Genomic DNA, 27,025 nt, shown 5'->3' with positions numbered 1-27,025 from the left:
AGTATTTCGTACAGGCAAACGAGACTGGTGTAATGGCGGGTCAAAGAGACTATGATCCACTGGTGATACTTGTCAGCGGGAAAAGGAAGAGTGGAAAAGATTATTTTTCTAATACTGTACACAAAAAGTAAGTAATTCTGCCAAGCAAAGCTGTATTTTGGTTTTCCATGGATGACGTTTTTAAAAGTTATTTGATATTAAAAGTAGTTTGAAGCTAAGTAGGCCTAATGACCAATCAAAATAATTGTTAGAACGTGAGCATAACATTAATCGTATTAAATTAAATAGCAAAAATGACAGTTATCAGGACCACTGCAGTGGCGGATCAAGCCAAAAATCTGACTACCGCCGAAATGAGATAGAGGGTCGACCACACCCTTTAGACCACACCCAATTCCTGGTCACACCCGGTTTTCTAAAATGATTATTGCTTTCTATAATTTCTTATGTAGACCATTTTCAAGAGACAAGTGGTGCTTTACTGAAATTATGTATCCTAACAACAAGCTTGAGAAGAAATAAATAATCTTATTCAATATGGATGGATATTCTGAAAAAATTTACGGCATTTAGCCGAGGAACACCATAGAATTAGAAAAAAGGATACATTTGGCAGAATTTTGAAGTGTCGCCTAAAACTCGCATTTAGTTGCACAATTACTTATGAAAATCAGACCTGTTGGTAATTATAAGTTTAAAAAGCCAGATAAAATTTGCAATTATTGAGAGCAACTTTTGTTAAACAAAGAATCATACTTTTGGCGAACATTGTGGGCCTGACTTTTAATCCTGATGCCTTCTTAAGTTTTAGAATATTTGAGTCGTAATATTCTTATGAAATATATTCCTACGAATAGTTGTGTATTGTACAAATAATGGGTCACATCGGCTTTGAAGTTACAGTTTGCCCATTTGCAGAATATGTAGGCATCCCCCCATCTTTCTGTAACGTTTGAGTTGTGTTGAGCGGCAGTACTACTCAATCCCCCATCTGAGCGGTAGTCAATTCGGTTGTTCATTGGTTGTCAACAAAATTTGTATGCATCCCCCCAGGTTGGCTGTGATTTCTTTTGATTTGATTGGTTTAGGCAGGCTGACTACCGCTCAGTGCAGCTCGAATCCGCTCTACACCGACTCAACCCCCCTAGCTAGCAAGCCATGATTTCACCATCCCCCCATGCTAGCTTTTTATTTGCAAACATGTGGCTTGACCAATTGGCCGCAATTTCCATAGCGATAAGGATTAAAAAGTATTTCTGTCTCTGTGGAAATTTCAGGCATTTTTCTAGGAAGAAATGCTTGTTTTGCAGCGCGATCAAAAAATTTTCAGTTTTTAACGATGGTTTAATTAAAGTAGTAGGATAAACATGAAATTGATCCTTGTTTCTATAATTTTTTGAATAATCTGACTACCGCTTGAGCGGTAATGGCGGTAGTCTGGATCCGCCACTGCACTGGCCACTGGCAAGGTCCTTAAACCAGGGTTCGACTTCTCAAGCAAATGAGCACATAGCGCCCATTGTCGTCCAGCATGGAAAGTGTCCAGGTGCACAATCGAAGTGCATACTTAACCGAAGTGCACACTTGCACACTTGAAATTTAGCTCTTGCACACCCAAGATCTCGTTGGAATGATGCTGTCATACCCTCTCTTGGTAATTTGCATAAGCTCATTGTGCAAGGCAGTTTTTTCTTCCTTAAGGCTATTTGGGTTTGGACATTCCAGTCAAAAGTGACTTGTTGCTTTGAATTTATTGGTCTATGATCAGCATCTGAGCAACACTCCAATTTCTTTCTGTGCACGAAAGAAATCTCTTAAAAAAGTGTTATACTTTTCATACTGGCCCACTTTGCAGGGGTTGCAAGTATTACTAGAATTCAGACAAAATCTGGAAACTAGACAGCTCTAACTTCCAAAACATGTTTTTTTGCAACCAAACATATAATCTACAATCAATGTTATTGCCTACAGTTTTTATTGGACTTTGATGACTTGGCAAGCATTGGTGATCAAATGGTTTTGGATACTTCACACTTGATTCTGGCCAGTTTGGTACACCTATAAAGCTAACCTAGGAAAAAAATTAACACAACCAAACTCAATATGAAAGAGCCTTGTTGCATCTTAGGTCTTAGTACAACACACATAAACAACCCTGTAAAATATGCATATTTATAATGCTATATCCTACAACAGAAGTATTATTCATCATGCATCATCAGATATTTCTGGTTTCAGGTTAGGCTCTGATCTTTCAACAATTTTACATATATCGGATCCCTTAAAAAGAGAGTATGCCAAGGTATGATGTTTGCTTTTTCAAAATATTACATCTGCTAAAGTAGCCATGTTGCAGTTTTATATTTCTTGGATAAGTGTGCGATTGTGAATCTGTAGACAAATGGATACATAAACTACAGGTGTCTAAAAGAACAAAAAATCATTTTTTGTTGCCTTACATGGGTGATTCACCTTCATCAGTCCCCTAACAAATGACTTCCCACACAAAAAATGTTTTGCTTGTAAGAGACACAACATAAACAAGGCAACACAGCCCTTCCTGACAAATTTAGATCTGTTGATCTGGTTGGTAAGTTGCTTATGAAGCTGTAAATTCCTAACCTTTGGCTTTGTATTGTTTCAAATTTTCGTTGTAACCCTGAATACTTTGTTTGCAAGCTGAGGCAAATAGCAAATTTAGAAAGTCAAAAATTAAGAATTGGTGGTCAGACCATAGTGATCCATTTTACCCTATTTATTCTACTTTATATTTATATAAAATGGATCAAATTATATCATTTTGCCCTATGTTCTGATTGATCTGATATCAAAAAAGAAGATTTGAAAACATGCTTTGAAAACAGACCAAATTGAAAACAAACCAAAATTGAAACACCAATGCATAATTTGAGTACATTTGACCATTTTGATAAGCAAAGATGATTGTTTTATTGTATTGTTTTAAAAGAAAAATGTGAAAATCAATCATCCTTCCAGTGTTTCCGTTCCAATGCAGATTTTGGTAGTTGGTATATGAATTGAAATGAAAACAGAGCTTAGTGATTTCTTGGCAAGCAAATAAAACTTTCTTCACATTGCACTCATTTTTTTAATTAAGGCGTAATAATTTTTCTGATAACTGAAGGTTCTAGTTGAAAGTCCTCATGTTCTCTGCTCATATTGAATTTCTCTATGAAGACCTTTTAGAAAGATTGCTACAGACAAATCTTCATTGTGTGCATATGCTTAGACCTAATTTTAAATTTTGGACTTATAATTGCATTTTCAATAGTTCTTACACAAATAATGGAATATTTGTGGAAATATTTGATAAATATTTGAGCCACTTACCAGTTCTGCTTTGGAATGGGATTGGGGAGGGCTTGGAGTAATTAAATAGCAGTTGTGAGGATGATAACATGGAAACTGAAAATTCATATGGTATTTTTCAAATACATTGCATTGCTGCATTATTTTGAAATTAGTTTTCAGAAATCTAGAATTTCATTTGTGAAGAATACTTAGTCTGTATGACTAAGCATGTGTCTTGTCATTATCACTTTGCACTAAGGCCTTGCATGAATTGATAAATTACCCCCAACAAAGCACTATTATGTCTTGGTCAAAGAATTTTGGTTGCTCATTAGTTAATGTGAATTTATTGACCCATTACCTTCTTTTGCCAATAGGGGTTCGCAAGACTAGTAATCATGTTAAAATGGGTCAAAAATGTTTGAATTACAGAGCAAAGCCAATTAGTTGAACCCTTTATCCCACTTGTTAAATAATCTAGATCCAAATAGTACAAAGAATGTCACACTTTCTGTCACACTCTTAATGGATTTTAAATCATTTGTAGCAAACCAGAATCATCATTTACATTTGTCAGGGTTTTTCACAAATGAAGAGAAATGTTAAATATTTATCAAAGCTTTTTACATTTTTCAGTTTTTGATATCTAGGACTAAACTAACATATTACACTTTCAATCCATCATGACAGATAAATAACCTGAATTTTGATCGTCTGATGGACTCATCAAGCTATAAAGAAAAATACAGAATTGATATGGTGGAATGGGGAGAAAGGAAACGTAAAAGTGACCCAACCTATTTCTGCAGGAAGGCTGTTGAGACTTCTTTAGACAATACAGTGAGAATTTGGATCATTGCAGATATCAGACGCTTTACTGATATTTATTTTTTTGAGCAATTCAAAAACTTGAAAGTGAGGATAAAAGCAGAAGACAAAATAAGAGAGAAACGTGGCTGGATATTTACAAAAGGAATTGATGACTGTGAGACAGAAACAAACTTAGATGATTATGCCAACTGGGACTTTGTTATTAATAACAATGATGATAGCTTTCAAATGGAGAAGGAAATTGAAAAACTTTCTTCAAGACTAAAGGAGCTAATTTGCTAGAAGACTTTGAACTTGAAAATCGTTTCTGTCACCTACTCTTGGTCTTTGTTTCAAGACTATCCAAAACTTTACATGTCTAGAAGCAGCAAGTGCCCTCAAAATCTAAGACTGCATGTTTCTATAACTAAATCTCTCAGGAAGATCAGACGTCAAATTCAATTCACACATATTATTAAATAATTTTTTAAAATATTGTCTTCCATTATTAGTCTTTTTTTAGCCTATCATAACTTGTATTTAGGTTTCTGATGGGATATCGTGTTGAAATAAGAATTTAATAAATAAATAAAATAGAAAAAAATCTATTTTTCGAACAAAAATTCCACTTCTATAAAATCCCAAAAACCATTATGAGTTGTTCGTAAACACCTACATTCCTGGGACTGTGCTAAGGTAAAAAATTGCTTGAAGGGGGGCTTATTATTGAAGTGCCCAAATGTTATTTGCTTCATTGATATAGAAATGCCAAATGGAGCCTTAAATGTGACAAATTTTACCTTATTATTAGGGAATCCGATAGCCCTGATGTCTTTTGCAGCACCCCAGCCCCTATGTCTCCTACGCATATCAGACTGTGTTTCCTTGCCGGTTCTCAGCATGCAACAAAGAGAAAGCAAAAATCATCTATTTTATCTTAAGCATACCAATTCATATATTTAATACAGAACAAAATTTTATCACAAGCAATTGTACTTATAATCATTTGCTTGAGTTTTAGTGGTCCTTGTTTGCTCTTTCTCTGCCAGCATCAGCAAACTGAAAAGTGGCAACAGGCTCACCATATTTGATTTTTTGTCCTACATCAATGTGAAATTTCATGTCACCAGGTGCACTGAATATCAAAACTATGGAGGAACCTAGATCAAAGCCACCAAGTGGCTCACCACGTTGAAATGTGAAGCCAGCTGCACCATAAAGTCTATCATTGTAGGCCATCTCTAGTCTACCAGCATTTGTTTTGAAGTTCTGTAGGTAAACAGAATTGTTAAAGTTGCATCAAAATTTTCAAACACATTTTGGTTTCTTGTTGTTAGAAAAAAATGCTAACAACTTTGTAAGCCGAAATCAAAATTTTTTCTATTTTTGATTATTTGATTTCCAACTTAGCTACAAAACAAACTGGAAAGCAAAAACATTAAACATCTTTATTGAAAAAATATCTAATTAGGAACAAGAAAATATTACATCTCTTTACAAATGTTCTCCTCCTGACAGTAAAACATCATAAAAAAGTTGACTGTGTGTTAAACATTGATACTTTGCAGTTGAATTAAAGATTTAAATTATGAAAATCTAAAAAAGGGGGTTCCAACATACCTTTTCTACTGCAAAGGGTAAATGAATGGACCCAACATTATAGGCTCCAATTGCAGCCATGAGAAACTGGCCATGATTCCAATGTCCATACAGAAGGACTCTTTCATTGAAATTAAACAAACCAGCCACTGATTGCATTGCAGTAGGACTTACAGAGAAAAGATGACCTGATAAAAAAGGCAGATATGTTTGTAACCAATATATAGAGAATGCAATCATAAAGACATCAGAAAAAATAGTTGCATATTAATTGATTCAGTCAAATCTAACGTGTGCAATCTAATGGTAGGTGTAAAAAACCTTTTAGGGAAATTTAATTGTAAGGTTTTAATTCATCACCGAACTCCAACACCCAGGCCTTCTGATAGAAATGCTCACAACATAAATGTGTAGCTAATGCTACATTTGCCAATGTTGATTCTTCAGAATCTCCTTCAATATTATGTTCTATTCATTCTATGCTTTTAAAGAATAAAGGTAACACATAATGGACCTGTGAAGCCCCCCACTCCCACCCAACTGCAGGGTATTGGCAAGATTTTTATAGTTTGCCTGCACTTAGTCAGCTTTCAAATATGATAAGTCAGCTCAAAAATTGCCAATCCGGTTCTTTCAATTAAAAATATTTGGTTGGGTCCCGTTTCGTCCACAGCCCAGAAAAGTGTTTACCTATGTGATGCTCTAAATTTTCCTTATATTTCCCTAGTTTTTCTTATTCTCTTAGTATTGCCCTGTCAAGTTACATAGAAATTAAATAGTCTATTACATCTATATCATGGAAGTATTATCAATTAATGTAAAATCAAAGTTAGTTTCAGCACATAATGTGGTACCATGCAAAAACCTTTTGTCCAATTTTTTTCAGAAATTCTAAAAAAACAATCAAAACTTTTTTATGAAAACTTTTTTCTGAATTTTCTTCTGTCCTAAAAGTTTAAATTTTAATGTAATAATTATAGGCAAATGGAATTGGGCATGTCCGTGGTTTTGTTGTGGCTGTGTTACTATTTGTTCACAAATTTTCAATCAACATTGCAGGATCATTTGACCTTCCCTCCAAAGTTACCATATAACAACTAGTGAATCAATGTGCAATGAAATGTTAGGCCTTCTAGCTAAGGCTTCAAAATGATTCTGCTTGTTAATTTGAGTTTTGATGTGAATCAGAATGTCCACTTCCTTCAATATTATTTTCTTTCATTTGCCTTCTGCCACAAAAGTTACTTAGAAAGTCAACTAAATCAAGCAACAAGGTGAAAAATTTGAGAACCAAGACAAGAGTATAGGAAAGGACAGAAATGGCTTCCCTTCTCTATGGAATGGAAGTTGTTTCGTAAGCTGTGCAGACCAGGTGTTTGAGAGCTTTAGAGAACAGAGTATCAAACAAGGAGTTGAGGAAGAGGCTGAGAGTGAAGGAGGTGGTGGAGAGATGGTAGAAGAGGACTCTAGAATGGTAATTCCCTCACGTTCCTGACAATTACATTAAGTATTAAACTCTGTGTTAGAATTTAGAACCTTTCTGTTCTACTTATAAGATGTGTAAGATATTTGCCTATACAGCATTAAACACTTCAAGACTGACACAAACAGTAATTTTATTCAACGCTCAAAGAGGCAGTAAGAAAATAAATCTTGCATTTTCAAGATATTCAATGACATTTAATAAATAAGTTTACCAGGTATGTGCCTTCTGTGTTCTATGACCCAGTCAGCTGGAGAATGAAACCAATGGTAATCTCCTGGAGCCAGATACATGATACAGTAATAGAGTTTCTTTTTCACACTTTCATTTCCCTTGACTTTGCCGGTTTTATCTAGAGTAGTGGGTGATGAAATGCTTCCTAGTGTTGAATCTTCCTCAACAGTCTTATCAGTGATTTCTACATGTTCATGTTCAGATTTTTGTTTTTGAAGTTGTTCTTTGTTTCTTATTATCTCTTTAACAAGAGGATGTTTTGGACCACAAAATGATACTAAAGAATATGCAACCCCTTTCACTTGTTCCATGTTATATGATGGATCTATTTCACCAAAGTACAAAACTCTGCCATCTACAGGGCTTACCTACAAAAATATAACAATATCTTAGTATTAAAAAGTAGAGAATTTAATTCATATGTAACAAAGCTAGCAAAATCAGGTTACAAATTTAAAAGCTGATTTAAATATATTTTCATATAGATTTAAATAGATTTAAATATATGTTCCCTTGATTTAAAAAAATCAAGGGAACAATGAAAAATCAATGAAATCTAATAAGTACTTACAATATCACTATGTTGGTTCACTGAACGGGCATCAGGTCTTAGTTTTCTTTTAAAAAATTCACTGAATGTTGGAAACTGCTTCAGATCTTCTATCATTGATTCATCCATATTACAATCATATAATTTGACATAGAGACCAAATATAGGCTTTCTTAACCATACTGGAACTTTAAGATGAGATAAATATCCCCACCAACGAGATAATACCCTTGTTGGGAGCTTCTTTAGTGCATTCACCTAAAAAACAATTTCAGTCTTTAGCAAAATATCTTATAATATCTTAAAGTAATAAGTTCTGACTATTATGATGTAATATGAACCGAAGGTAAAGTCAAATTTCGTTCTGCATTGATTTTGGATATCAATTTTGGAAATTTTCTGCATTTACAAAAAAACACCAAAAAGTTGTCAAAAAGTTCAAGACACAATTTTTTGAAAAGAAAAGAAAACAAAAAAGCATTGCGAATTTCAAAAATATATTTACCATTAATTTATTTCATGGAAACTTCTATCATTAGAGAGCCCTTTTGTGTTTGCAGAAACCATTGTGTGAAATTCCAAGATATGTATCCATATGATGATATAAAAACTAGACATTATATATCAATGTCAGATAACAAGAAAGATTCTTTGAAAATAAGCAGCAGCTTATTTACTTTTCTCACATGAACATTCTCAGCCTAATTTTGAATCAGCTTACCTGTTTTGAAAACCCTTGGTTTCAAAACACTCCTCTCACGTGGGTATTCAGGCAGTTAAATGATTGATTGCCCTCTGAACAAAACAAATCCTGGTGATTTTTGTAACTTTTTGCAATATTCATTTATAGTAATGTTTCCAAAACCTTTCCAAAAAGATTCAAGATGTTGAAATCTTGAATAACTTTTGCATTTGCATCTGATGTTATTTCTGATTGCACTACAAGTGCTACACAAGTCAATTGATCTCAAATCAACAAAGAACAGCAAAGTCAAGTGACCATGGCACAGTTCAAATGGGCCAATAAAACATAGTATTTTTCTTGCACAAGAAAACTTGTCCTTGAGACAAATATTTTCAAATAAAGAGAAACATAAAATGTTCACTTTAAGTTGGGAAAAATATTTGCATGGACTTATACCACTGCTCATTAAATAAGCATGCACAACATTTGGTAACATTTTAGCTGTTATTGAATGCTCTTATGAAGCATTATCATTCAGTACATGGTCACTCTTTTTGAAGTTCAAGTTTATGTGAACAACTTGACAAAAAACCTTCACAATGTTTGCTTGCATACCGATATAATTATTGGAAGTTCAAAGAATTAGGAAACTTCAAGAAGAGTTTTGGGGAAATTCACAAACAATTTTCATGAAAAATGCCTATAAAAATTGTAAACAAAGTTGTATACCAGCAGATTAAACAGGTGTCACCATATGTAAAATGTTTTTGAAAAAAAAAAAATTGTTACCTGCCACTCTTCCAAGACTCGAGTTTGTGGAGCGCCTTGTGCCATATTCCTCCTCTCTCTTTCCTGAATATGCCGAAACTGTAAATAGGCTATGTATGTAAAGCCGACACTTGCAGGAATACTAAACCATTTCAGTGATTTCCAATAGCTGGAATTTTCACCATTTTTGCCTGTTTCGGGAAAAATTGCACAATGATGACCACCCTATGGTACTTCACATTCAACATATTCAGTAAAAGATTTAATTTCGTAAGATAAGTGATGCAATGCTCACATCCTATCCTCCAAACTGGAATTATCAACCCAAGGTTCAGATGAAAAATGTTGAGTGTGGATATAAAGTGTATTTGGTTCCTAAGCTGCACCAAAATAAATTTATGAAATAAAGGCTACATTTTGTTTAGTTCTCATAAATAACTTTTTTATAACTAAAAAGGAAGTCTGGTCATTTGAATTTGGAATTCTCCACCTTTTTTAAGAAACACAGATTTTTAGACCTCAGAATATTTTATCACAATTTCACTACTTTATAAAGTCATACTATCCTATTTTTGCAGCTGATTATTTGCCACCATGATTGCTTAAAAAATTATTATCAGACATTATTGTTATTATAAAAACCTCTCCTCTCCCTAAAATGATTTCAGACGCTATCTTTCTTAAAACTAATATTTTATAGTACCTAATTCTTATTAGAACTGAGAAAGAAATCAGCATACCTGATGAATAATCTGCTGCTACAATTCCTTGCTTTCTGAATACTTTGGTAAAAAATCTTGGTATTCGCTGTCTAAAAGCCATTGTTACCAAATTGGTTGATCTAATTAAAGGAAAAATTATCAGAACAGTGTGTATGAACATTTTAAAGCTAATCATTTGAAACTAGGTAAAAACATAGATATCATGTCGCTGTGTACAAAGAATGCTGGTACTCTTTTGATGCTTTGTCTAGGTAGCTTCATAGCATCTGCTACACCCATGGATAGTTCTACTTTATACTTGAGTTGCTTGATAACAGCAGGCTAAGTTTTGTGATGGGAGTGTAGTGAATCTATCCAAAAAGGTATTGTCAGAAGCAGACATCAATCTTCTTTCTAAAGGCCTTAAATTTTCACCCACTCCCACTGATATTAACAAGGCGGAGTTGAAGGAAGATCTGGAGGCGTTCAAGAGGAGAATTAGACTGAAATGGCATTTCAAGGATAATGAGGACATTAGGGACAAGGACAAGGACATTAACAAATTTAAAATTAAATCTAACTGGCAACCACCTAAATCGGACCCCGTTCTTGAAAACTATCTTTTGCTGCTAGAGAAGAAGGGGATGTCTGTCTCACCGGAGGGTAAGTACTTTAGTAATCTTTCTCCTTCTGAACGTGCTTCTTTAAATAATCTTAAATGTGATAGGGATATAGTTATAAAGGAAGCGGACAAAGGTTCAGCTGTTGTAGTTTGGGATTGGGGGATTACATAAGTGGGGCTAATAGACAATTATATGATAAGCAGGTTTATGAGGAGGTTGAAGTGGACCCCACTGTAGAATTGGGTAAAACCATTAATTCTAAGTTGAAAGAACTAAGGGAGGCGGACCCGGGTATAGCGGAAGTGACTGGATATTTACAGGCTAAAGATACTTCAAAGTTAGGTAGATTTTACTTGTTGCCTAAGATACATAAGGGTCTTGATAATGTTAAGGGCAGACCTGCCATTCAGGCCTGGCCATGAGCATTATAGCAGGCGCGCGGTACATCGCTTTCCTTGGTAAAGTAGGTGGGCAATTTTTAGTCTCTTGAAAATCGTCAATGAAAGTATATGAATAAACAACATTCTTTAAAAGCTAAGTTTACAAAACAAGATGGCGATTCTCTGACAAAAATAAAACGATGATTTCATATAATGGCAAATCAACAACATTCGAAATTTGTTCCATTGATGTAGGCTTCAACAGCTGCCTTTGCACTGCCTTTGCAAAGCGGGTTCAAGAGAATAAAGCTTTATGTTTAGCACAAAGTTTGCACCAAATGGACATCACCATCTTCAATTCCATTGTTGATGAAAGTATATATATTTGTCAAAATATTTGAAATTACATTATTCCACAAAAACTTTTGTAATGTTAAGGTAACAGAACTACTATTATTGTATGATCCCTTAATAACCAATAACTCTTACATTCTTTTTTCCACAATACTTAAATACTTAATATCTTTTCTATACAAATAGGATGGTGGTATGTGCTGGGTAAAATGTCATTTCTTCAACGGAGGCTTTCAAGTGGGTATAAGATTCTAAGCCAAGACTTTAATTTAAAAAACAAATATCTAGATATATATATCTAATTATTCCAAAGAAATGAAAAGTGTCCAGTGCCAATTCTTGACTCTGGCCTTAAAAGAAACATCCAAGTCAGAGGTCTCCTGAAAATCAGACATGTTCCACCATGGGAACAGGGCTACTATGTTTACAGGCCATAACTTATTGGCAAATAAAGGATTTTGTTGTTGTCAAAGAAGAGTCTCACCATGCAAGGAATCAGGATGAATTTTTAGCTATAAACTTAACTGTCAAATTGTAATTTGTTCTTCAAGTTGAATTTATTTAGCCTATTTTGCTCCTTTTGTGTTTTCCAACAAATTTTTTTCGTTTGCATTAGAATTATACACTTTTAACAAATATGCACTTTTCTTTGCTTCAAAGAAAAATCCTCAATCTCTTAAAGTATTTCCTAAAATCAACTGAATGTTTACAATAAAAACAAAGAATGCAGCCTACGCGTAAAAGTTAAGCTATCATCTGAACAGCAAATTTATTCGTGCAATCCCTTCCAACGTTAGGCTAGTTTTCATTCTTCACGTGCACCTTTTTGATCCCTGAAAAGTCATGTTGGAATCGACTCGTTATAGAATCGTAATCGAGGCTGTCGCACAACAAAAATGGCAGCTGGCTAGACACGTAGGAAAAGGGACATTTGAAAATCATTTTAAAAATATTTTTTACAATTCAAGGATGTTCAGATCTGTCAAAGGAAATGACAAAAAGCTACTCGAGAAAATCGAGGAGCAAGAGCAAAAGATACTTCGATACGAAACTCGACTTCGAGGTATGGGTTAATTTTTGATCGCAAACGAAATCTATACATTCTTTTTTGTAAAAAAACCTTTGGTGGGATTTGCCCAAAAAATAAAAACAACATAAGAAATGAGGCAGATTAAAATTCAACAAACCTCGAGAAATAAACTTCCAGCAAAAATTGAAAACTGAATGAATAGCAACAGAAAAACAGATGAAGCAAAATAACATTAATTACTTTATGATAATTACTTTATTACATTAATTATTATCAAGCCCGGGCCCCAAATAAAGCACATGAAAATCCATCGAAAAATAAAACACAGATAGGTAACACGTTATACAGGTCGATACGCACACTGACAAAACAATACAAAACAAAGCTCTGTTTGCATATGCCAAGTGGCACACTTACATCATAGGATTTTTCTTAAATGAAATAGTATTACAAATCATTATTTGATATTATCACAAGAATTATGGTGACCATGACAACAGTGATGGTGACTGAGGTGGTGATGATATTATACACCAATTCAAATTATGGCCTTTTTTTTACTTAAAAATAATTCAAACTTTCTGAACTCAATTTCTGACTTTAAATTTGGATTCAGGTCCTAAATTTTGGTTTAAATGTACCTTTTTCATATTATTAGCTCAGTATATTGTATTTGACAACATGAGCATAAAAAATTACACTCTTGTCGCAAGTGTATCCTGACAGTGCAATTTAGTTGGGAATGTGCTGTAAGAATAGAACTTACTTAATTTTTTTTTCAAAGACTGGTTTCATGACTACCTTTTTTACAAATTTCCTTGAACCCTTTCTTGAAGCCTCTCCTGTAGGCAAACATTGTAAGGGTTTTTGATCAAGATGGTTGTGACTACAAAGAAAACTAACTTACAAACTGCTAAAAAATGAAGAATATGAAGTATGAAGTATTTGCCTCAAATTATGAGTTATAAAACCATCCGGTTTACCTGCTTTTTTTGCTGCACTTTTTAGATGTTGTGCAAGCTTACAAAAGTTTGCAGAATGAAAAAGAAGCTTTAGAATCAACAGTTAAAGCTTTGTCTTTTAAACCAAGCCAAGAAAGTAAAAAGAAAGGCAAAAGAAATGAGGAATCAAGATATACAGACCCTTTGATAGTGAGAGATTTGACAACCGATAAAAATGATTCAACTGATACAGAAAGTATTGCAGATGAAAGCAGAGAAGATATTTCTCAGTCTGAGTGCAAACATGATGATTGTGAAGAAAATGAGGGTGATGAATCATACCATCTTCATGAAAAAATATCCACCCTCAGTAAGGCTTTGGCAACAGTTACTCAAGAAAAGTCAAAGATGGAAGCAGCTTTTCAAACAGACAAGAAGATGGCTATTGTAAGTGTATTTGTTTTATGATTTATTAATTATAGGAACATGACTGTCATACAAACTCTAAATCAAAAACTGGTATTGTTTTTCTTGTTCTTGCTTGCTTACTCCACATTTACATCTATTTATGAAACTTTGCGGGTACAATGATCTCAGTGTGCTATTCCTCTTTTTCTGCTGTAGGTATAAAAAATCTTTCTATTGTGAAGAAAAGTCTGTGGTATATAAGCCTTTTATTATGAGATGTAAGAAGCATTTAAACTTTGACATTGCAGCAAGAACACGAAAAGAGACTTCGAGAATCTGAAGAGCAAATTGAGATTCTCCAAGAAAAAAATGCTGAACTTATTGAAAGCATCCAAGAGGTTTGTATACTCTTATTCCTACAAAGGTAATCCAAAAAACAATGTTGTCTATTTCTCTAAATTTCCTCTATGCCAAAGCATGGGAGAAAATTTCCGACCATGAAAAGAAGTAGTAAATAAGTAACACCACAATGCAACGAGAATGAACGACAACAAACACACATGAATCAGTTATGGCTCACATTTCATCCCAGCATATGGGGCTTCATCAGAGCAAAAGTAAACAGACCAAAATGTACACATTTGAAATGAGTAAATGAACCAATACCACAATAATGAAAGGAAGATCAAACACAAGAATAAAACGCAACAGAGTGACATAAATTAAAAGAAATAATAAACATTTGAATTAACTACGAAAATGAAAGAGATAGAGGTAGGTAGGAATGAGAAAGTAGAAGTTGGGAAAGTAGAACCGAGGAAGGGATATAGGGATGAATAATTGAGTGGATAAATGAATGAATAAAGGAGAGAAAGAATGATGTAGGTAGAATGGAAGGTTAGATATTAAGGGAGGAAATAGGAAGGAAGGATAGAGAGGAAGGAAGGAAGATAAGATAGAAATAAGGTAGGAGGAAGGAAATAAGGTAGGAGGAAGGAAGGAAGGAAGGAAGGAAGGAAGGAAGGGAGGGAGGAGGGAAGGAAGGGAGGAAGGAAGAAGGAAGGAAGAAAGGAAGGAAGGAAAGAAGGATGAAAGGAAGGAAGGACGGAAGGAAAGTAGAAAAAGAGGAAAGAAGAAAAGAAGGCAGGAATTTCTCCAAAAATTAACATTGAAAACTGCCTTCTTTCATACTAAATTCAAATTTATTCTGGATCTTTAACAATACTCGAATATTCTTTGAAATTATTTTTATAGAGTGAGTGAGCAACTTTTCAAATTCGTAGCTTAAGACACGTCTAAGAAAGCAACAATCCGAACTTCAAACGGAACAAGAAAACAATGCAGTGATGCTTAAAGAGATGCAACAGTTGGTATCTGTGGAACGACTGGAAAAAGAAGAACTAAAGATTCGTCTGCAGGAGGTGATCACCGAACAGTTGTTATTCTTCTGAGATTAAAATCCAATTTTAGGCCCTATCTTTATTTTGCCTTGAAAATTCATGTCCTGTTCGTGGAATACTTGTCGATTAATCTTTGATAAAGTAATCGAAATAGCTGTTTATATCAAGAATAATGGAAATGAAAAGAGTTTTGCTTCTTCTTACTCAAATATGATAGACTATGTTTGAATTTCCGTGCAAGTGCTATCTTCCAAATTTTTATCCCCCTTGTTTTGCTACAATTTTCATAAAGGAGAAAGTGAAACCAAAAACCAATTTGCTTTTTTGGAACTTTGGTTATTAAGTGTTTGTAAATGTATTACCGATGAGCTTTTTTCTGTTAAAAAATGCCTCACATTGCTTGATATATTTTTTGTCCTTTAGATACAAGTGTAGAACGTGTTATCATAGTATTTTTTAAACTTCATACATACATACGTTTTATGAATCTTAGCAGCTTTTGTCAGGATTATTCTTTCCTTTTACCTTGAAATATTCTTTCCTTTTTCAGAGAAGAGAAACAGACACAAAATTCAGTAGTAAAAAGGCATATGAGACGAAAATTCAAGAACTTTCTGATGAGCTTGCTAATGTTTCAGTGAAGTTGAAGCAATTCGAGACTGACACGTCTCAGCCAAGTGGATTGCTGCTCCAAATATCGGATGAAATGATAGCTTTGAAGAAATACCATTCAGATGCCTTAAGAAAGGAGCAAACACGAGCGAATGAAGCAGAAGATGCGCTCAAAAGGTTTTCTTTAATGGAAGAAGAGCGAATAGCACAGCTTGGTAGGCCCCCTCTCTAATGTTTTTTAGAGTAGTTACCGATAAATTTCCACAATGCACAAACATTGACTATCACTCCCTCTTTGATAAGCCCCCTGTTCAGGCGAGAAATTTTAAATAACCCTCCCCTTCCCCACAAGAATACATCTCTAACAAGAAAGATGTTAAAGAAAAAGCTTGTCTCCTCAAACAATCCTTTTGCTCTAAGCCTTATTTCACCAAGATGGAATTTCGTTCTCGTCCAATCAGATGCATTGTATAATTTATCACCCGAAAGCTCTGGCTTGGTCTACATTCTTCTGTGAACCCTCCCTAGCATTGGCCGAAAGTACTGTTGGCATTTTGGCTACCTTAAAAATAAACCTTAGATATAGTTTACCCTTGTTCCCTCTAAGACCCCTAGAATGAAATAAGTCCCATGGTTGAATAACATGACTTTAATTTATTTTGGTGATCGTTTTTTTCAAATTGGGTTATTGTATTATTGTATGAACTGAACCTTATTCCAATACCGTAGCTCTGCTGCAATTTTACGAAGTTTAGCTGTCAAAAAGGTCTGTGTATTTAGAAATTTAGCAACCATATCAGGATCTATATAATTCATGATCTTATTTTGTTTAAACAAGTTCTCATATTTGCCGGCCTAAAAACGTTTTTATTTATTTTGACAATTTTTGATGACGTTGCTTTCTGCATGCATTGATATTTCTGTATCAAAGCTCATGTAGACTATCAGAAACTCTAAAAAATTCATTGCCTAAAATAGCTACTATAATTTTTGTTCTTTGTGCTTCATTCGAAAAGTAAATTGCTTGCCAAAAATGTGTGTGTAGACTTCATACATTCATAATTTCGCTCATACTTTAGAAACAAAACTCACAGAATTGTCTGATGTCGTCAGCAGTTATGAAAAACTGAGGTACCAAGATCAGCAAGTGATTCAAAAATTGAAGGAGAGGCTGTCTCATATCGATTTAACCTCTTCTACCACACAGCAGCGTGTCTCAAGTCCAGAAATTGAAAAATTAGATAGAAACAATCAGATTAGCGATATGAAGGAACAGATCTTGAAGTTAAAAGGTTTATTGAAGCTAGCATGGAACAGTAAAGATGTTTGTAACGACAATATTGGTAAGAACCTCATTTCGCGAAATCTCATTTCGCGATCTCATTTCCTCTATTCTGTAACTTTAATGCAAAAATTATATTTTATATTTTCGAATGCATTTGATGGTTTTGATTAGAGTGACAATCAAGTCTATTGTATATCAGAACTTGTATGGATTGTTACTCTGCAAGAATATATTTGCCTTAAATAAAATGAAAACGTACAAAATTTATAGAACTTTTTGTTTAAGATAATTTTTTCTGACTTTCGTAGATACGGATCCCATAACAGCTGCAGAGCTAGATAACATACTTCACAACGACCCAGCCCATCGAGCATGCCAGTTGGAGTACAAGCAACTGAAGGATGAGTTTGAAAATTATAAAAGAGAAATAAAAAAATCCAATGTTTTACACGAAAATGCAACTTTAGATAACCAAGAATTAGAGATTGCTAAACAAAATTATAAGGAATTGGAAAAGGAACTGAAGAAATTACAAATGTTTTTTGAAGACAAGGAAAGGGATTATATTGATACTGTATCGAATCTTCAATGTGATTTGACAGAAATCGGGGAGAAGCACAAAGCTGAAGTTGATAAAATTGACGATGCATATAAATTAGAGATTACAAACTTAGAAACACAAATTGTTAAACAGCGAGAAAGAACTTTGCAATTATTAGAAGACAGGGACACTGAAATTCGTCGCTTAAAAGGATGTGATTTGGCGAGTCCTGTTGAAAGAAAGCGACTTGATTTTAGTAACGATTATGAAAAAATCGCAAGTGGGGTCTCATTAGCAGACCCAGGGAATGCTGTAAAGCGTTCAGTTGAAACTGAAGTTGCTGTGACACAGCTTCTGACAAGGCAAAATAGCGTAAGTTTTAATGCATTTTCTTAGAAAGGTAGTTTTCTATTGTGAAAGCTTGATTAGTCAAGTTGCGGCAAAATATATTAGCATTTTGTTCTACACAGTAAAGGACTGAAAAATAGAAGGTATACTCAAGGAAATATTTGATAGCAATTAGCATTTTGATAGGTTTTAATTTTTTTCGAAAATTTTGTACCAATAAAAACTATCCGAATTTTCAGGCAGGGTCTGAAGGAACAATGGTATATTACTTGCAAAAGATGACAAATTTACAAACCGAGATCGCAAATCTACGGAATCAAAACTCGGAGCTTGAGTCTTCTTTACGCGAGGAAGAGCATAGGTAGGATTGAAACTTTGTTTTGAAATGACGTATTAGAGTCCAGTCTCTTCGTTGGCCAAATGTTTTAGTTACATTCAGCGCTTGAATAGAATCAAGTAATAAAATACCTTGAGGAATAATATTGTTGAGCAGGTTTTAGCTGAAAAATGTTGTTATTCATCAAATACTATTTGTAATTTAGCATTTACTTGTTACAATTTTACGTGTATATGGATTTGATTTATACATTTGATTGGTTCACTAATACAGTTGTTTATTTTCTAATCATTTGGTAATGGTCATATTGAATAGATCGATGAAATCTTCAAAATTGCTTCTGAAATAAAGGATAAAAAGCATTTGACTTCAATGAAATGAGTAGAAAATAGTAGCATGCTTCCTTAGAGGTTTTTTTGCCAGTTGAATTGAAAAGGTCTTGCACAGATATCTTAGAATCTGCAATGCTTTTGGAGGTCCACTGCTTTCTGTTGAATAGATAAATAAATGATGCAACAAACCCTGTATAATTTTTAAGGACGAAAGGCAAGAACAGCCAAACTGTGTTGTTGTCAAGTTATGTAGTAGCTTTTTAACGAGTCGTCGATTATTAGAACCCTCTCTTTTAAGATTTTGCCATAGCACCGACCCAACCAGGATATTTTATTGCACTAATTTTTAATTGGTGTACAGGGAAGAGCAATTTGTTGAACAGATGAAATCATTGAAAGAAGAAATTAGAAGGTTGGAAAGAAACAGGTAAGACTTCAATGATAATGCTTAGAGCTATTTTAAACGAAAAGCCTCTTGCTTCGCATATTAGTATAAATTATGATAAAATTAGATGCAGTTTAGGCTGATTCTAACATAGTTCATTTTTCAAGGCTAGCTTCTACCCTGACCGTCTTTCTGAATGGAAAACGCGTGACCAGGATTTTAGATTATCACCCAACAGTATAAACTCAACATTGCTACCTTGTGGTTTCTACGTTCCTTCAAATGAATCTTTACTCAAGGTTATTTTGTAACAAATGTGTTGAAAAATTAGCGAAATTATTGGTGACGAAATATAAACCATTGACATAAATAAGAAGCTCTGAAATTTATTCTAGCGCTTCTAAATTTTCAATTGCAGCAAATTCCTTTGCCTTAACACATATTTTTGTCATTTGTTTGTATCTTTATTTAGTTTGTTTAGCCCAGTTCTTGTCTTTTATTTATCGTTGCTTGACTTTTTATATTGGCTATTAGGGAATAATTGACTTTTGCTTCCCACGTTATCGCCCGTACTATTGGTATCGTATTATTGTATAACGTAAAGAAAAGTATGGTAAAATGTGGTTTTATGCTTAGTGTGAAAAACTGTTCTCTTTGCATGATGCATTGTCTAATACAATATAACATTGTGATAGATAATATAACACTGTAAATGTAATATGCTAAAATATAATATTGTTATCATGTATTATACCATATGATATGGTATCATATGATAAAATATCATACTAAAAGATATGATATTATATAAAATCATGAAACATGATATCTTATAATATCATATCAAAAAATATGATGTCGTATAACATGATGTCATGTAATATAGTTGTTCCTATTCATGCAAGCCATTGATATTGACTTCATCTCTTGTATCATTTATGTTTTAGAACAAGAGAAACTGCCAACATGGAATATGTGAAAAATATTTTCCTTCGCTATATTTTATCCGACTCGCAATCTGTGAAACTTCAACTAACAACAGCAATTGCTACTGTATTACAGTTTAGCCCAAGTGAGGTTTGTGATCGGCTTTGTTTATTAAATTTTTCATGTTTTTCGTGAAATATCCTTGTTCTATGCTTAATGTAAAAAGCGATAATTCAGTAATTTCGTTGTCTGCCTTACTTTATGAATGGCTAAAATTTTTATTTCTATAAATTAAACAATTTAGGTTAACAAATGTAGTTTTTCACTATTTATAACTCGCAATTACACATTCTAATCGATAACTAAGACAATCAAAGGCGAAAAAATAATAGATCGATTTTTGGCCTTTTTGCCGGCTGTTCATGACAAGTCTCAATTAAGCTCACAAATATTCTTGTGCCAGATATATCTACGATAGATCTCTTAAGAGATGTCACAAAAATCTATTTTTAAAATGCAACAGATTTGATTTTTATTTTATTTTCGAGGTATTTATTGTGTTTGTTGGGTATATGGTCAAAATTCAAACCTTCTTAAAATATGTTTTTATGACTTTTTTCTGTTTCTGCTAACTTGTCCCTAAACCAAGAAATTGAAGATTTCTTTATTAAAATCAGAGTGTTGCACAAATTGCGACTTTGTCATAGAAAAACATTTACTCGAGAATCCAGGGTGTGCCAAAACATATAACGACGACAGTGAAGGATCTATACTTGTGTTCGCTTTCTGTCTTGGACTCTGTAGCTAGGTTAGCGGCCACTGATTAGTTAAAAAACAAGGAACCAATTAAACGCACCATTTTTCCCATCACTTTACTTTCGAATAACATCTGGATATGAATTTCTGCTTACCTTCAATTATTATCCGATGCTCATACTCTGAGAATAAAAGTACTTGATAACGTATGGGAAATTCAAATGCTTATTGGGAAATTTAACTGCTATTTTTAAGTAAATGTTAGGAATTTAATTGGCTGCTCTTGTATTGAGGCTATTTTCTATTAAATATTAGTTTTTTTAAATTTTCTTTAAAGCTTGTGCTATTACCGGTGATAAATTTCAGTGTGTAGAGCACTGTATTCATCCATAACCCAAATATCTTTTCGCAGCAACGTCACAATTTGAATTCATATTTCACTTTCATTGTCTTTCATGAAGCATACCCATGGCTAAAGGTGGACATGGGGTTGGAACAACCACTCCCTTTTATCTTTGAACGCATACACCCCGCATTAACATTGTTCACGAGCATTGTCTTCTTTCTAAGGAGACGACCTCCTTCGAGGAATGCTTGTCTACGGGCAATTTACGGTTACGAAGTCACCAAAGCTGTTGTTGCTGCTCGGGTACCATGAGATCCGTCCATACCTCTTAAGGGCGCAGTGAAGACGGTCGCTTAATTCAATATAGCTAATAAAGACTTTGAGCTTTTTGTCTCCGCTTCCGGTTTGACAGGAATCAAATTAAAGGCAAATGATATTACAAAATAAAAATAAGGGGTCTACTGGATTTTTAAAATTTATAGACAAAATAAGCTGCTTAGGTTCGTTAGTTGGGTTTCAATTACGAAAACCATCGCAGTATTTATTTCTCTGCTTAATGGAATTAATAATCCTGTTGTTTTGGCGCCTAGTGAACGCAGACAATTCTTCGATTGCTCAAGAATGGTTTCATTTAAGTCTATTCCTATTCTGGCCCAAGATTGAATTCAACAAAATTTTAATTAAATTTTAATTTTATGGATATTTTCACATAGTATCGGTGCGATCAATTTGTCTTTTCATTTCGAATATGTTCTTTATCGTTCTGTGGTAACTGCAGACGACAGCAGACGACAGCAGACGAACTCAGACGACAGCAGACGACAAATCCTCTTTACTACCGTTTATCTGCTCATTGTACAACTTGTTTTAAGAATGTTATTCGCCATTGCCAAAGACACCGTTACTTGTACGCTTGCAGTTTTTGGATTACGACTAATGAAATTGTCGTATTCTCAGGCAAAGGCAGGGGAGAAAAAGACATGCTCCTTTTCTAGACCACCATGTATATGCGCCTTCTTACAGTAAGAAGAGACTGTGATCTGGAACTGAGTGATACATGACAGAATGTTGCTCCTTTCTTCTCTCTATTTGCGTCACTGACATTGAAAAATCAACCTACATACAATGCCTGCCAAACGTCTTGGAACACTGACGTCAATTTTCAAGTTCAAAATCAATCATCCCCCTCTCCCCTACAGAACAATGTTGGTTTACTATCAAACGGGTTAAGATTTTAGGAAGCACTTTCCTTTGCTTCCTAAAATAGATATTTCTCTCAATCATCAACATTGTTTGAGGGGGAAGGGGGCGGAAGTAGTAATTTTCTTTTCATGAAAGGAATGAAAGATATCAAATGTAGCATAAATTGCTGGGTGTTCCAAGTACATTTGGCAGGCATTGTAGGTTCCCAAGACATGTGAAATGTTGTGAACCACTTGTTTTGACTAGAGTTCTAGGATTTGATATATCTGCGGCCATTGTTAAATACTGAATCACTTCTTTTCTTCTTTGAAATCTTAACTTTAGCTCTTCTTTCTGTTTTCCCACGGTTTGTTGTAAAGCATGTAGACCAGAATTGTTTGACCTTTAGCTTTGTACATGAAAGATACAGACTGTATCTGTTGAATCAACGATTATTTGCTCTTTGTTGAACAGCTTCTTCCTTTTATCTAGATAATTTTTCATGTTTCATTAGACGTAAGTACAGACGTACTAAACTGAGTTGAATAATCTATGAAGTGAAAAATCGGAATTTGCATCCCCTCCAAATTACCAAGTTTTTCTAACAATACTGTAATTGGCTTTGAAAAGAGCAAACATTTTACAACTAAAAGCTTTTTCGTCTGACACCCCTCAGAGCATAAAACATCAGAATAAGGGTCCGAAAGAACACGATGAAAAATATATACCCAGTTGTGGATCGAAATAGGCCAATCAGAAAAACGCAAGCACAAGACCGGTATAGTTGACCAATCAGTGCCGCGAAAGAAAAATTACCACTGGAGGATTAATACTGTAATTTTGCTGCTTCGTGGGTATTTTTCAAAAAAATTATCTTAAGTTAAACATATCCTGCTCGTGTTTTGATGATGTTGATGGAATTCTGCCATATATATTTCTCCTGGTATTTCTCATATGCCATTTATCGACAAATTTGCTTTTTGGAGATTTTGCCCAAATCGTCACTTTTGGCTAAGGTATAAAGGTAGAGACCCCCTGAATAAACCCCCTAAGCACAAAAATGCTAATTGTAGGTAAATTTTAGCTGATTGATCCAATGACCAATTATGCTGACTGTCCTTGGGGTGGTTTCTGCTTACAGGATTGTGGACTTGTCTCAAAACGCCGTTCACCATCAGAAACTAGGGAAGATGCAAACAGATCAATCCCCCCCCCCCCTCCCCAAGACCGATAAAGAAATAAGGGCCCGTTCTCACTGCTTCGTTTTCAAATGAAATCGGAGTCACACTAATCCGTTTTTGCCTTGCATCCACACTGCTCTGCTAATGAAAACAAAGTCATTTGAATACGCAAATGTACGCGGATATCTTTGATACTGTGTGTATTGAATACGCTCCATTTTCAGCGTGAACACCGAAAATGGAGACATTTGAATACGCTAGCAACGGCAACAACATACGTGCTTTTTGGCACGCAAAAATCACAATCATTTGAAATGGGGAATTCACAATTTGCTGCCTATGTTTAGCGTTCTTGTTGAAGTCGAGGCAGTGCGAACACTTACCTTATTCAAAGCGTATTGTGTTTTCATCAACGAAAACCGAGTGAAGCGAATACGGAGCCTTGGTGGAGTGGAATGCTCTTTTGATTTTCTCATCTACTGGGCTGTGAAATTCGTCTATTTTATCAGTTTCGTTTTTGTTTTGCTGGTTTTTTATCACGATTCTATCGCATCTTGGTCTCACTGTTTGTTTAATCTATGATAAAATGTTATCGCCAATTTACAGCTTAAACATTAAAGGAAAAAAGTCTCTCTATTTGTGGCTAATATTAATGGCTGCCCTTGCAAACTGACATGGTGGTCTTAAATTTTCCCCATCGAAGGTGCCCTAGAGATGCCATTAAAGGTAATGTGTCCATATAAAAGGACTGCGTATACCCAACATGTCAAGTAACATCAAAATAACGGTTTGCGATTGGCCAGTATTCTTGCGATGCAAAACTGCTCACATGAAAAGCTAACCTCGCAGCAGGGTAGATAAACAGAACGACTGTAATGACTGGGACGATGACATGAAAAATCACATGTTTCTGAAAACCCCCGCAGAGTTGCTTGCTTTAGCTGGACACATTACCTTTAATAGAGCTAACTTTTTTATTGCCATTGTTGATAGTTGACTGACACGGACAGATTAAGGAAACGTAGTACATCGCATTTCAATCGCCGCATTTCATTCGCGTACTTTTTCTAACGTATTCAGAAGTTCATGAGAGAAACTCTTGAAGTATTTGGAATTAGTTAGAAAGTTACCAGAAGGTTACAACGAGAATGATCATGAAATTATGTAATGAAAATATTTCCACTTATCGTCGAATAATTAATTTGTCACAAAAACAGGCGCCTAGTTATTATAAATCTTGGAATGATTTCGTGTAAATCTTGGAATGATTTCGTGATGTAATTGTTCCTCTGCTATCAGTGCTTTCTGAACTCTCTCAGCCATTGCACCACCCCAGTTCCTTCTTGTTTTTGCCGTACTTTTGATCAGTGCTAATAATAGTCTGTAGCCCCTCTTTTATGTGCTCCATTGCCACTATACAGTCTGTACTCCATTGTTCCATACAATTTTTACAACATAACGACTCTGACAGGCATCTTTATCACCCCGTTTGCACGACAGAAAGAAGAACGGAACTCTTGGTTCCGTTCTTGGTTCCGTTCTTGTTTGGGCACGATACCACTGAAGCATACTTTTCATCGCTTTTACACTGAAGCAAAAAGGAACGGAACCAAATTTGACCCCGTTTAATCAAATTAAATTTGACACTTAAGTAAAAAGAACGGAACTTTCATGTGAAGCATGCGAAATGGCGCGGTAATGACGTCTGACATTTTCAGAAAGCCTCGCCCCAACCCTAGACTAAGCCCCGTTTTCAATCGTAACCAAAAAGTTCAGTTCCTGGCCGTTTACAGTAGAAAAAAACAAGCACGATTTGGGAACGGAACCAAAGAGTTTCGATATTTTAGCGAAACCAAAGAAGAACGGGACCGTTCCCAAACTAGGACGGAACCAAGATGCTTAGTTTAAACGCAAGGCCTATCGTCGCTTTTTCAGGCACAGAAACAAGGAGTTCCGTTCTTTTTTCTGTAGTGTATACGTCTCTAACAGCGTTGATTTTTGGCTGTATTTTGCCTTTTCATGATTTGTGACCATCAACTTGGTATGCTTCGTCTTAAACGTTTTTCCTTTTTTTCATTAACTGAACTTGCCGACTGAGGAAAAAATTTGAAATTTTGTTTTGTTTTTGTAGCTCAACAGCTTACGGAAAAAACAAAATGGTTGGTGGCCTAGCAATTCATGATCAAATATTAAAGTAAGTTTTCTTTTTCTTCGTTACAACCCAGCAAAGATTTTTAGCTTGCTGCAGCACAAAGCAACGAGCGTTATTGCCCAATTGACTGTTTACTTTGTAATGCTTGTTTGGTATTGAGATGTTTAAAATATTATCTGATTATATATTTAACTAAATGTCAAGACCTGCATATTGCTGTAGCAGTTGCTAGATCTTGTTTTTTGTTAATGAATTTTTGTAAGTTTTAACGGATTTTTTTCTAAATGCCAAATGCTATGATCCGTATTGAATTCTACTCATTCTTCACATGAAATGATTCTGTACCCCATTCTTTGCACGAAATATTCTAGAAACCTCGATAGCATTTCTAGATTCTTGCTGCTTCTAGTTTTACCTCGTCAACGTTCATTCGAAACCAATAGACTGGAGGAATCGGATGTATCTAGCGTACGTTAGGGTATGGAGATCACCAACCCCCCTGCTTTTTAGAAAGAATCCAAGTTGTTTAGTGTTGGTCTATCTGAATTCCAGGGTTCTGCTCCTGCCTTCAGGACTTGTATTGTTCCATAAAGAGCTTAATCACAGAAAAGCAATGAAAATATTCTGCTTTAAACAGCAAAGTTTTAGACCGTTATATGACAAAATATTCTGTAAAAATATTCTGTCTTTGAACAGCAAAGTTATATTAATTAGGTAATCCCTGAATGCTTTTTGGTCTTAAAAGAAGAATCTGATGATGTTGACTTCTACTTTTACCTGGCATGGAAGGAGATTACCAGAAACAGGCGAGTATAGAGTACCGAAGTGTGACGTCATCAAAAATCTCTTTTTGGATTTCTTGATTTTTACCACATTATCTGAAAGAACGGCATAAAATATATCTCAATAGGTAAAATCAAGTAGATATGTTCAAAATCGGGCGAGATATGGTCAATGCAGAATTTCAAGTTTGTCAACGGATTACTGTAATTCTGGCTTGATTCATAAAGTTATGAACCAAGACCAAATTTGTGAAATTTGATGGGGAAAAAGCCTGTGCTTATGTGGCTATAGCTCAGCTTATTTTTCAAATTTGGAGGTTTTATAAGATGCTCTTTTGGGATACATCGTCATAATTGAACGATTCTAAAAATAGATCTTTATGACGTCATCACTTCGGTACTCGATTTCCAGCTTTCAGGCGCAGTTTGGTTTGGCTCTTTATTGCTGTTTTCCGATACCGGCTGCGGAAAGGCTTGACTGTTAACATTCCTACAATTTGTGTATATGTAAAGTCCTAGGTTAATTATATTTGTGTACTGCAGCTAGTGTAAAAAATTAGGTATGTCAAACTACTTCTTTA

The 27,025-nt window shown here is 34.6% G+C and overlaps 3 protein-coding genes across 9 annotated transcripts; 2 read left to right on the top strand and 1 right to left on the bottom strand.

Moving 5' to 3' along the window:
* Positions 1-5,390, top strand: LOC135688327 (phosphomevalonate kinase). Its single transcript, XM_065205141.2, has 3 exons — positions 1-127; positions 2,239-2,302; positions 4,003-5,390. Exons 1-3 carry the CDS (start codon positions 33-35, stop codon positions 4,423-4,425), a joined length of 582 nt encoding a protein of 193 aa, XP_065061213.2. The 5' UTR covers positions 1-32; the 3' UTR covers positions 4,426-5,390.
* LOC135688325 (phosphatidylserine decarboxylase proenzyme, mitochondrial) lies at positions 5,046-12,273 on the bottom strand. Its single transcript, XM_065205139.2, has 7 exons — positions 12,235-12,273; positions 10,182-10,282; positions 9,463-9,632; positions 8,010-8,246; positions 7,419-7,806; positions 5,743-5,909; positions 5,046-5,391 (listed from the first exon to the last, which is right to left on the bottom strand). Exons 2-7 carry the CDS (start codon positions 10,261-10,263, stop codon positions 5,140-5,142), a joined length of 1,296 nt encoding a protein of 431 aa, XP_065061211.2. The 5' UTR covers positions 10,264-10,282; positions 12,235-12,273; the 3' UTR covers positions 5,046-5,139.
* LOC135688322 (GRIP and coiled-coil domain-containing protein 1) lies at positions 10,276-27,025 on the top strand. 7 transcript variants are annotated; one of them, XR_016144946.1, is made up of 13 exons: positions 10,276-12,562; positions 13,538-13,917; positions 14,187-14,276; positions 15,162-15,299; positions 15,829-16,105; positions 16,970-17,233; positions 17,484-18,088; positions 18,304-18,425; positions 19,095-19,160; positions 20,066-20,195; positions 25,642-25,704; positions 26,408-26,468; positions 26,857-27,025. XR_016144946.1 is itself a non-coding variant. In XM_065205133.2 (12 exons), the coding sequence occupies exons 1-11, from the start codon at positions 12,343-12,345 to the stop codon at positions 25,690-25,692; spliced, it is 2,343 nt and encodes a 780-aa protein (XP_065061205.2). In that variant the 5' UTR covers positions 10,276-12,342; the 3' UTR covers positions 25,693-25,704; positions 26,408-27,025. The 7 variants fall into 7 exon arrangements, 4 of the variants coding, with proteins under 4 accessions (XP_065061205.2, XP_065061206.2, XP_088970292.1 ...); XR_016144947.1 differs by having other exon boundaries at positions 26,377-26,468; XR_016144945.1 differs by having other exon boundaries at positions 25,642-26,468.

This window comes from Rhopilema esculentum, chromosome 19, assembly GCF_057945365.1.
Source record: "Rhopilema esculentum isolate cy_ngs chromosome 19, ASM5794536v1, whole genome shotgun sequence".
Classification (NCBI taxonomy): domain Eukaryota; kingdom Metazoa; phylum Cnidaria; class Scyphozoa; order Rhizostomeae; family Rhizostomatidae; genus Rhopilema; species Rhopilema esculentum.
This window is presented reverse-complemented; position numbering and strand designations above follow the sequence as displayed.